The sequence below is a fragment of the Entelurus aequoreus genome, linkage group LG08, assembly GCF_033978785.1.
Source record: "Entelurus aequoreus isolate RoL-2023_Sb linkage group LG08, RoL_Eaeq_v1.1, whole genome shotgun sequence".
NCBI lineage: Eukaryota > Metazoa > Chordata > Actinopteri > Syngnathiformes > Syngnathidae > Entelurus > Entelurus aequoreus.
This window is the reverse complement of record NC_084738.1, coordinates 69,210,618-69,224,223: the sequence shown is the minus strand read 5'-3', so window position 1 is coordinate 69,224,223 and position 13,606 is coordinate 69,210,618. Positions and strand designations below refer to the sequence as shown.

Here is a 13,606-nt window from a genome sequence, read left to right as displayed (position 1 = left end):
ACTCTCACACACACAAACACACACACACACGTGTCCACACACTCTCACACACACACACACACACACACACACACACACACACACACACACACACACACACACACACACACACGTGTCCACTCTCACACACACAAACACACGTGTCCACACACACACACACACACACACACACACACACACACACACACACACACACACACACACACACACACACACACACACACACACACACACACACACACACACACGTGTCCACTCTCACACACACACGTGTACAATATCACACACACACACATATGTCCACTCTCACACACTTGTACAGTATCACACACACACACACACACACACACACACACACACACACACACACACACACACGTGTCCACACACTCACACACACACACACACACACACACACACACACACACACACACACACACACACACACACACACACATGTCCACTCTCACACACACACACACACACACACACACACACACACACACACACACACACACACACACACACACACGTGTCCACTCTCACACACACAAACACACACACACACGTGTCCACACACTCTCACACACACACACACACACACACACACACACACACACACACACACACACACACACACACACACACACACGTGTCCACTCTCACACACACAAACACACGTGTCCACACACACACACACACACACACACACACACACACACACACACACACACACACACGTGTCCACACACACACACACACACACACACACACACACACACACACACACACACACACGTGTCCACTCTCACACACACACGTGTACAATATCACACACACACACATATGTCCACTCTCACACACTTGTACAGTATCACACACACACACACACACACACACACACACACACACACACACACACACACACACACACACACGTGTCCACACACTCACACACACACACACACACACACACGTGTCCACTCTCACACACACACACGTGTACAATATCACACACACATGTCCACTCTCACACACTTGTACAGTATCACACACACACATGTACCATATCACACACACGTGTACAGTATCACATACACACATGTACCATATCACACACACGTGTACAGTATCACACACACACACATGTACCATCACACGTGTACAGTATCACACACAAACGTGTACCATATCACACACACGTGTACAGTATCACACACAAACGTGTACCATATCACACACACGTGTACAGTATCACACACAAACGTGTACCATATCACACACACGTGTACAGTATCACACACACACACATGTACCATCACACGTGTACAGTATCACACACAAATGTGTACCATATCACACACACGTGTACAGTATCACCTACACACATGTACCATATCACACACACGTGTACAGTATCACACACACACACATGTACCATCACACGTGTACAGTATCACACACAAACGTGTACCATATCACACACACATGTACAGTATCACACACACACACACACACACATGTACCATCACACGTGTACAGTATCACACACAAACGTGTACCATATCACACACACGTGTACAGTATCACACACACACACACATGTACCATATCACACACACGTGTACAGTATCACACACACATATATGTCCACTCTCACACACATATGTCCACTCTCACACACATTTGTCCACTCTCACACACATGTACAGTATCACACACACGTGTACAGTACCACACACACACATATGTCCACTCTCACACACACACATGTACAATATCACACACACATATACAGTATCACACACACACACATGAACACTCACACACATGTACACTCACACACACACGTACAGTATCACACACACACACACACACACACATGTACAGTATCACACACACACATGAACACTCACACACATGTCCACTCTCGCAGACACGCGTACAGTATCACACACACACACGTACAGTATTACACACACACGTGTACAATATCACACATACACATGTACAGTATCACACACACACGTGTACAGTATCACACATACACGTCCACTCTCGCACACACGCGTACAGTATCACACACACGTACAGTATTACACACACACGTGTACAGTATCACACATACACATGTACAGTATTACACACACACGTGTACAGTATCACACATACACATGTACAGTATCACACACACACATGAACACTCACACACAAAAACACTCTCACACACACACACACACGTACAGTATCACACACGTACAGTATCACACACATGTACAGTATCACACACACACATGAACACTCACACAAATGTACACTCACACACACACACACGTACAGTATCACACACACACACACACATGTACACACACACACATACAGTATCACACACACACAAACACACGTACAGTATCACACACACACATGTCCACTCTCGCACACACGCGTACAGTATCACACACACACACACACTTATAGTATCACACACACACGTCCACTTTCACACACACACACACATACAGTATTACACACACACGTGTACAGTATCACACACACACGTCCACTCTCACACACACACACACACACACACACACATACAGTATTACACGCACACGTGTATAGGGATGATGTTTGATAAGAAATTATCGAGTTCGAGTCTATTATCGAATCCTCTTATCGAACCGATTCCTTATCGATTCTCTTATGGAGTCCAGATAGGTTGTTGTATATGGAAAAAAAAACACAATATTTGGTTTAACAAAAGCTCACTTTTATTATAAGAAAAAATCAAATCTAATAAATAAATAAATATTGACTGTTACCCCCCTAAAAAAAATAAATAAAATAAATAAATATTGACTGTTGTTACCCAAAGTATATTAAGTGGGATTTTTCAGAAAAACAAATATATACAGTAACACAAAAACAACCTGTCTCTGTGATCACTATAGGTGTATAAATAATAATATAGGGTTAAATAAAATCAGTCCCTTGGGCACAAAACTGAAAATAATACAGCTCTCCAAAAAGTGCACTTCTGCTGCTATTGGAACATAACTGTTTGTTATGATGCTTTGACATTTTTGCACTTTATTTCTTTATTGAAAGAAAATTCTATGAAGAGAAAAGCTGTTTGCAAATGTGGTTACAATGCTGAAAAATGAAAAGTTAAAGCTAAAAAAAGAAATACACTTTATTGAGTTAACAATATTTCTTTATAGGGGGAAAGATGTGATGTTATGAGCTAGGGAATATAACAACTACACTACCCAGCATGCAACGGGAGTGACGAGCATGCGCGGTAGCCCCAAAAAGTGTTGTTGCATGTCGCCACGCCGGCAGCTAAGAATGAGGTTATGAGCACGCTGTGAAAGTAAACGTCAAGAACTCCGCCAACACGCCTCGTCTGCATTATTTATAATTAGACAGACAACACATATACAGTGTGATTTTGTTTTGCTTACAAGGGAAGAAAAACAAATGTTATAAAAGGGAGATGTGTTGTATATATATGTATGTGCTGCGGTTGCTTTAAGAACGTTGCGACAGCTGCCGTAAAGGAGGTGCGTTGCTAGCCTGGTTGCTATGTTTCCGGTTGGTCGTAAAAGTGTTGGTCATGTGTTTGTACCCTGCTCAAATCTCTCAGTAAAGTTATTCATTGGATTATACCTTTTGTTTTTAACTTTATTACACCTTGGAGCGCTTTTTCCGGTCCATTGTTTTTCCTGCTTTCGCTATCTGCGCCTAATGACTGAGCTACGTGACGTCGTTTCTTGTGATGTCTCACGGGGCATTTCTGGTCGGGATGGGATTCGTTCTGAGGGATTCGAATAAAGAACCAACTCTTTTTCTTTACTATAGTGGTCTCGATAACGGGTACCGGTTCTCAAAAAGGGATTCGAGTCCGAGGACTCGGTTCTTTTCTTATCAAACAACCGGGAAAATCGGTTTCGAGTATCATCCCTACACGTGTACAGTATCACACACACACATGTACACTCTCACAAGGAGTTAAATATCTTCACAAGGACGGAGAGAACGTGCGATGTAGAAAAGCTGTTCTTAGTGTAGCTCGGGGGTCAGCAACCCGCGGCTCTACAGCCACATGCGGCTCTTTAGCGGCGACCTTGTGGCTCCGTGGAGCTTTTTTTAAAAAAAGTATATAATTGGGAAAAAAAATGGGGTGAAAAATGTTTTTTGTTGTAATATGGTTTCTGTAGGAGGACAAACATGACACAAACCTTCCCAATTGTTAGAAAGCCCACTGTTTAACATGTTTATGCTTCACTGAGGAGAGTATTTGGCGAGCGCCGTTTTGTCCTACGAAATTCAGCGGCCCTTGAACTCACCTTTGTGTGGACTGTGACTCAACAGTTTGTCTACATGTACAACTTTCTCCGATGCTGCCACAGAAAGACGTGTTTTATGCCACTCGTCTCATTTTGTCCACCAAACGTTTTGTACTGTGCGTGAATGCACAAAGGTGAGCTATGTTGATGTTATTGACTTGTTGGAGTGCTAATCAGGCATATTTGGTCACTGCCTGACTGCAAGCTAATCGATGCTAACATGCTATTTAGGCTAGCTGTATGTACAGTACATATTGCATCATTACGTCTGTTTTGTAGGTATATTTGAGCTCATTTAATTTCCTTTATGTCCTCTGTATATTTTTTTCTACCATGGATACACTTCACAATGTTGTGTTCTTTGAATGTGTGAAGCAAATAAACCATACTTGCCAACCTTGAGACCTCCGATACCGGGAGGTGGGGGGTGGGGGCGTGGTTAAGAGGGGAATATATTTAAGGTAGAATTCACCAACTCAAGTATTTTTATATATATATATATATATATATATTTTTTTTTTTAAATTAAAGATTAAGATTAAAGTATATATGTATATATATATATATATATATGAAATACTTGACTTTCAGTGAATTCTAGCTATATATATATATATATATATATATATATATATATATATATATATATATATATATATATATATATATATATATATATATATGAAATACTTGACTTTCAGTGAATTCTAGCTATATATATATATATATATATATATATATATATATATACATATATATATATATACACATTTTATTATACATATAAATAAAAGAAATACTTGAATTTCAGTGTTCTGGAGGCTGTCCAGTAGATGGCAGTATTGTCCTGTATAAAAACGGGAGGGTTGGCAAGTATGAAATAAACAGTATCCTCTTCATTACAATTGTTGCCATGTTTTTATTGAATGGTATCTGCTTCCGGGTTGTATCCCATGCGTTCGATACGAAGGTTCCTCTGTGGCCACAGATCTGGGTTCCAATCGCATAATCCAGGTGTGTTAGTCCGACTTTTCCAAAAACGAACACGATCGGATTAAGGTGGGTTTTAGAAGGCTTATTCAAAGCCGCTTGAGAAATCGGACTAATTTAGTGCATGGACACGTACTGAATGTGGTTTTACAATTTTGTTTACATTGACTGATTTCCACGCTTCTGCCTTGATAGCTGAGGGGATTACAATCAGAGGACGGTAACTTTTTAAATAAAACATGTGATTTTTTTTTTTACTGGGCCTTATTTCGATAACATCAATAATTATTGATATTGACCGATATAAATCACTTATATTGTGATACAGTTTTCAGCCATATCGCCCAGCCCTGGTCACATAACACAAAAATATGTCGGGTGTTTTTTCTTAATATATACAGTACAGGCAAAAGGTTTGGACACACCTTCTCATTTCAATGTGTTTCCTTTATTTTCCTGACTATTTACATTGTCACTGAAGGCATCAAAACTACGACACATGTGAAGTGAAAACTATTTCAGGTGACTACCTCTTGAAGCTCATGGAGAGAATGCCAAGAGCGTGCAAAGCAGTAAATCAGAGCAAAGGGTGGCTATTCTAAAGAAACTAGTGAAGTAGGGATGTCCCGATCCAGGTTTTTGCACTTCCGATCCGATCCGGATGTTGTTTTTGCACTTCCGATCCGATGCCGATACTGGCCGATACTGGCCTTATCCGAGCATGTATTAAAATTAATAAAGTTATTTAGCCTACTTAGTTGTCAGATTCATGTTGAAAAGGGTGTTAGTACTCTTGATAACAACTAGCCAGCTGAATTGGGTGAGTTTGAATAATACACAATGGAGATGTTGACGTGCGGAGTTTCAAACACTCTTCAGTGTTTCCCACACATTCATCTATTTGTGGCGGCCCGCCACGAAATAATTACGTCCGCCACAAATTAAAAAAAAAAAAATTAAAAAAAAAAAATTAAAAAAAAAATATTTTTTTTTTTTTTTTGTCTTCTCCAGCTTCTCAGACAAATCATATAGTTGATGTAGATGCCCATATCAGCTGTTCAGATTTACTTTACAAAAGAGAAGTGTAGGATACTTCTCTTGTTGCCTTATTTGTATTTGACTCTATTAAATGTATTTATATTAGAAACACAACATGTGTATATAACAAAGGGTGCAAAGTCTGCAGGCAGTAGGAAACACATGGTTAAGTGTAGGGAGTAAAACTGATGGCAGTCTAAAGTTCCAAGATTTTTGGAGCTCTTTGTTCAGTGGATCAGATGTTTGATAAAGCTCTGTGTCTATCTACCACCACTACTGTTTTCTGTTTATTCGTTACTGACTGTGGCAGGACACCTCTGCCTCTGTTTCACTTTATGTTGCTGGTAAATAATATGGTTGTAGTAGTAGGCTAAAGTTAAATTATTTAGTATGCACTAATTAAAGGGGCAGAGCTTTAGGAGACATTTTAGCTTTTATATTTTATAAGATATATTTTTAGTAAAAACCACAATTAATAAATATATTTCAGTGAATAACTTATTGTTCAAATCTGTATATAAAAAAGTACATAAAGTGTTGTAATTATATTGTAAAATGGATGGATGGATGGACATTTAAAACAAAACTGTTATTATTAATTAGTAAGTATACATTTTTTGAGCCTTTTTAGAGAAAATCATATCATTGTAGTAAATTATGCAAATTATTTGATGAGGTCATGGTGAACACGCCCATAGCCACGCCCCCACCACCACAAGTATCTTGGCAGTTTATGGGAAACACTGCTCTTCATTTTCTAGCAGGGGACTTTTCAAACGATGCTACATATTAGCAGTAATGCTACTTTTTATAGCAACGCTTTTGCCCCACACTTGACAAATTACGGTTGTCTGTTCGACATATTCCCACTTGAAGCCAAACCACCGCCAGACGATGGACCCCCTGCTGTTTTTCTTGGGAATTAATTCATTCTTCCTTCATTATTAACGCTCACACGGCTACGCTAGCATCACAGCTAACGTTAGCCGTGCTGCTACCTCTCTGCTGGGAGAGTGCGTACGCGTAGGTGACGTATGACGCGACAGTATGTGACGTGTGTAAGAAGGTGCGCTCGCTGTCTATGAGAAGCAGACACAAGAAGGAGTGGAAAGAGCCTGTCGTGTAATGCCAGCAGCTAAAAGCAACTGCGTGAGGACGTATACTCGACTGTTGAAGGTGTGCTGGAAAATGCGGAACGGAAATTAGGGCGCAGCAGCAAAGTGGAATGTATTATCTAAAGGCCTACTGAAATGAATTTTTTTTATTTAAACGGGGATAGCAGATCCATTCTATGTGTCATACTTGATCATTTTGCGATATGGCCATATTTTTGCTGAAAGGATTTAGTATAGAACAACGTCGATAAAGTTCGCAACTTTTGGTCTCTGATAAAAAAAAACCTTGCCCCTACCGGAAGTAGCGTGACGTTGTCAGTTGTTCACTCCCTCATATTTTCCTATTGTTTTCAACGCAGCTAGAGCTATTCGGACCGAGAAAGCGACGATTACCCCATTAGTTTGAGCGAGTATAAAAGATTCGTGGATGAGGAACGTTAGAGTGACGGACTAGAATGCAGTGAAATACATATTTTTTTTCGCTCTGACCGTAACTTAGGTACAAGCTGGCTCATTGGATTCCACACTCTCTCCTTTTTCTATTGTGGATCACGGATTTGTATTTTAAACCACCTCGGATACTATATCCTCTTGAAAATGAGAGTCGAGAACGCGAAATGGACATTCACAGTGCCTTTTATCTCCACGACAATACATCGACGAAGCTTTTTAGCATGAGCTAACGTGATAGCATCTGTCTCAAATGCAGATAGAAACAAAATAAATAAATCCCTGACTGGAAGGATAGACAGAAGATCAACAATACTATTAAACCATGTACATGTAACTACACGGTTAATAGATCTCAGCCTGGCAAAGCTTAACAATGCTGTTGCTAACGACGCTAAGGCTAACTTAGCAACCGGACCTCACAGAGCTATGATAAAAACATTAGCGCTCCACCTACGCCAGCCAGCCCTCATCTGCTCTGCTCATCAACACCCGTGCTCACCTGCGTTGCAGCGATCGACGGCGCGACAAAGGACTTCACCCGATCATCCGTGCGGTGGGTCTGCTAGCATCGGCTAGGCGTCTGCTATCCAAGTAAGTAGTCCTTGTTGTGTTGCTACAGCCAGCCGCTAATACACCGATCCCACCTACAACGTTCTTCTTTGCAGTCTTCATTGTTCATTAAACAAATTGCAAAAGATTCACCAACACAGATGTCCAGAATACTGTGGAATTATGAAATGAAAACAGAGCTTTTTTGTATTGTATTCAATGGGGAAGGCATACCTCTGTTCCCCGGGCTACGTCACGCGCATACGTCATCCTCCGAAGGCTTTTTCAACCGGAAGTTTAGCGGGAAATTTAAAATTGCACTTTATAAGTTAACCCGGCCGTATTGGCATGTGTTGCAATGTTAAGATTTCATCATTGATATATAAACTATCAGACTGCGTGGTCGGTAGTAGTGGCTTTCAGTAGGCCTTTAAATCTATGCATTGGAAAACACGGACCGGAATTTTTTAAAAACTGGATCTGGATCGGCATTTTCCCATGCCTTGCCGATACGCATTTTTTGGCCAATATCGGCGGCCGATCCGATCCAAATATCGGATCGGGACATCCCTATAGTGAAGTGAAGTGAATTATATTTATGTAGCGCTTTTCTCTAGTGACTCAAAGCGCTTTTACATAGTGAAACCCAATATTTAAGTTACATTTAAACCAGTGTGGGTGGCACTGGGAGCAGGTGGGTAAAGTGTCTTGCCCAAGGACACAACGGCAGTGACAAGGATGGCGGAAGCGGGGATCGAACCTGGAACCCTCAAGTTGCTGGCACGGTCACTCCACCAACCGAGTTATACCGTCCCCAGTAGACTAGATTATAAAACATGTTTTCAGTTATCTCACCTTTTTTTGTTAAGTACATAACTCCACATGTGTTCATTCATAGTTTTGATGTGACAATCTACAATGTAAATAGTCATGAAAATAAAGAAAACACATTGAATGAGGAGAAGGTGTGTCCAAACTTTTGGCCTGTACTGTATTAAAATTTTTTACCATATTCAAGTTTGATTGGGATAAGCGTTTTTACCAAATATAATTTTTTAGGATGGAGCTCACTCCTACCCACTTCTCCAAAGTGGGCTGGCTCAGGGTGGAGGACAGAGTAAAACAACTTGCACTGAGTCTAGTCTATAAAATTTGCTACACCTCCCTGATACCAAAGTACTTGTCAAACTACTTCCATAACGTAAATGACCGCCATAACTACAACACCAGGGGGAGCTCCACTAACCACGTTAAACCCAGATTCCTATCTAACAAAGGTCTTAACTCATTCTCCTTCTATGCCACATCAATATGGAATGCACTCCCAACAGGTGTAAAAGAAAGTGCATCTCTATCCTCCTTCAAAACCGCACTAAAAGAACACCTCCAGGCAACTACAACTAGGGATGATGCTCGAAACCGGTTTTCCCGGTTGTTCGATAAGAAAAGAACAGAGTCCTCGGACTCTAATCCCTTTTTGAGAACCGGTACCCGTTATCGAGACCACTATAGTAAAGAAAAAGAGTTGGTTCTTTATTCGATTCCCTGAGAACGAATACCTTCCCACAGGAAATGCCCTGTGAGACGGCAATGTTAGGCCCATTTGATTGTAGACTCTTACTGACACCTTGTGGCGATATGAAAATACTACGCGTCATTAGTTTGGGCACTTCCGGGTTGGCGAGACAATTGAGAAGTAGACAAGTTGTGTTAGCTCTTACAAGCCTTGGAAAAGATAAGTCTGTAAGTAAACTGTTTAACTTGTTTATACAACTCAATATTAAGGTGGAAAGTGTTTCAATTTGATAGTAAGATGTCTATTGAAAAACGATTTTTTGCACTGTTTCAATGGATGTTTTGAAGACTTAAAATGGCTGCCAGTCGTATATTTCCACCATCGAAATAGTTTCAACACTCAGAAGTATTTGTTTGATGATAGTACTGTATATTTGTGTGAAGCTAATATTTACATATTGTGTATTATATTTCAGTATGTTAATTGAATCACGTAGCTTATACATTTGTCATTGTGTGTATTTCAGTTAAAAAAAATAAATAAATAACAGTCCAGTGCAAGACAAAAGTAAAGATAGGAAAAGACAAAGCAAGATCAACAACAATAAAGAGCCTAGATGGATTAATCTGCTTTGGAACTTTTTTAGACGTCTTGGATTGTTTGTTAGCTGTCTGCCAAGCTGTATAACCTCAACACGTAAAGTGAGGGCAGAACAGGCAATATGCAATTATTGCCAGGCTTCGCTCTCATGTAAGGGGGGAAGAATTGTTGATTGATGACTTTGGTGTTCTTAGTGTCATAGTGTGTGTAGTTAGTATGTTCCAATAGCAGCAGAAGTGCACTTTTTGGAGAGCTGTATTATTTTCAGTTTTGTGCCCAAGGGACTGATTTTATTTAACACCATATTATTATTCATACACCTATAGTGATCACAGAAACAGGTTGTTTTTGTGTTACTATATATATTTATTTTTCTGAAAAATCCCACTTAATATACTTTAGGTAACCACAGTCAATATTTATTTATTTTATTTTATTTTTCTAGGGGGGGTAACAGTCAATATTTATTTTTTTATTACATTTTTTTTTTCTTATATAATAAAAGTGAGCTTTTGTTAAACCAAATATTGTGTTTTTTTTTTCCCATATACAACAACCTATCTGGACTCGATAAGACAATCGATAAGGAAGCGGTTCAATAAGAGGATTCGATAATAGGCTCTAACTCGATAATTTCTTATCAAACATCATCCCTAGTGATGACTGTATTATGCTGATAGTATATAATCATACCATGAATTGATTAATGTGGGACCCGACTTAAACAAGTTGAAAAACTTATTCGGGTGTTACCATTTAGTGGTCAATTGTACTGAACATGTACTGTACTGTGCAATCTACTACTAAAAGTCTCAATCAATCAATCAAGCCATCAATGGAAAAAAGGACACTTGTGCTATGAAGCAACAAATGTTTGACTTCGTACCTTCCAGAGTTCTCTTCAAGCTCTTCTCTCGTTTGGAGATTTCAGAGAGGAAAAGCTTGGCGTTGAGGTTCCCTACTTTATAGGGGGGCAGACTGTTCCCCACACATGCCTGGGACCTGCGGGACACAACATGCCAGGTGAGACCCGCCTGCCAGGCGATTTAATACTGAACAAGATCGACGGGGACTGGCACCTGTCTGTGAGGATCTTGACGGGCTTGGTGTTCTTCATGAAGCTCAGCTCCTCCGCCTTGCCGAAGGCCGTGTTGATGGAGCTCATCAGCTTCTGGGCCTCGTGGCGCTGCTCGCCCAGCGCCAGCACCTGGGCGGCGTTCTCCTGGCAGAAGCGGGCCTGGGCCCGCTCCAGGGCCTCCAGCGTGCGTCCCAGGTCCTCCTCCAGGAGCTGGTGCATGCGCTGGTACTGCAGACGCACGTCCTCCTTCAGCTCGCACACGCGGTCCTTCGGCGGCGGAACAAACGTCAATTAAACGACACCACCCCCCTTCCCCCTCCGCAGAGAAGGTTCCTCCAACGTACCTCCACCACACACTTGTCCGACTCCAGCTTGCATAGCTGCTCCTCGATCTCCTGCACGCGCTCCTCCACGCGCTCCTGCTGCCTCAGCAAGCTTTGCTGTGAGGACATGAGAAGAAGAAAAGGTCTTGAAAAAGGCTGCAAGGTGGTGACCTTAGCATGCATCACCAGCCCCCCTTCCTCCGCTCCACATCAGATATTAAGAACCGGCTTAGTTAGTCCCCATCCGACACACAATCCCTGCAGGAGAGAGGAGAGGGGGGTGTGTGTGCTGTCATGGCAACCAGCAGCTATGTTGTGTTTGCATAAGTGAGTTGGTGGGGGGTGAGTTGATAAATGAACGAGTATTAGCAGGCGGAGAAAAAGCTCTCTTTATTTGCTCTCTAAAAACATGGCCGTCTTTTCACCCAGCGGGGGCTTCTGTGAGATAATACAACACGATGATGGAATGTTTTTTAGCCCTGACGACGTTAATCTTAGTCAGTCTGATAGCAGTAGGGCCGGGCGATATGGCTGAAAACTGTATCACGATGTAAGGGTCTTAAATCGGTCAAAATGGATAATTATTGATGAATAATCCCAAAAGTAAGGAGCAGCAGAAAAATATATTAAATGTAAACATTTGCATTCAAAATGCAATTATAATCCTTGTAGCTATTGTCGTAGAATTTCTGACCTTTGACCTATATTGCATGTCTGTCAAGAATGTACGCTCATTTAATTTTTCTTCTATTCTGTGCAAGTGGGAGAAAAGTGAATATTAAGTCGTGCCAACCTGTCTACAGAATGTGTTGACTGTCTAAAGGATTCGAGTTGTTATGGAACAGATAGGAAAAACAACAAGACATTGACGCACTCGATAAGGAACAATGACGCACAACAGACATATAAAAAATGGCAGAAGACCGGAACTCGAGAGTGATTTTGGCTTGTGTGTGTCTTGTTTGCTCCGGAGTAACATGTGGTCTGTCTGCACGGCCAACTTAATTCAACCTGCACTTCGGATAATGGGTAAATAAATTTGTTGTACTAAACTACTTTTGTTGCCTGTTTAAGCTTCGGACAATCCACTACACTATCAAGGCGGAAAAGAAAGGAAATGTCAACACATGTATGTATGTATGTGTATGGTTGCTTTAGTACTATTATCTTGTGTTTCACATATAGCGTTGTTTTTTTGTGTGCTTGCCACCATGTTTTATCATTGCATGTATGTACTGTCATCTGGACCCCCCTGTCAAAATCTTCTTCTAGCTTATTTGGGGGACCCTTTCACTTACCAACATATTTAAATGATATTCACTACTATTGTAATTGTTCTATGGTATTGTGAATTAAAAAAAAAAAAAAAAAAGAAGCATGGAAAAGAAACAATGTAAACAAAATTGTAAAATCACATTGAACACTTAACAAAAAGGTCTTTAAATGAAGGTGCAAAACTAAGGAATATGTAAGGAGTACTTAAAGTGTAACAAAAAGTGCAACGTGTAAAAATGTAAACAAAGAGAAAACTGAGAATAACTATTTTCTACAGATGTCCGATAATGGCTTTTTTGCCGATATCCGATATTGTCCAA

General features: G+C 40.6%; 1 protein-coding gene across 1 annotated transcript in view; it reads right to left on the bottom strand.

Moving 5' to 3' along the window:
- The window catches only part of LOC133656233 (E3 ubiquitin-protein ligase TRIM8-like), a 32,373-nt gene that overhangs the window by 2,385 nt on the left and 16,382 nt on the right, over positions 1-13,606 (bottom strand). Inside the window, exons 2-4 of the mRNA XM_062057168.1 lie at positions 12,033-12,128; positions 11,690-11,955; positions 11,497-11,612 (exon numbers count right to left, since the gene is read on the bottom strand). Coding sequence (XP_061913152.1) covers positions 11,497-11,612; positions 11,690-11,955; positions 12,033-12,128 — 478 coding nt within the window. The remainder of the gene's footprint in view (positions 1-11,496; positions 11,613-11,689; positions 11,956-12,032; positions 12,129-13,606) is intronic.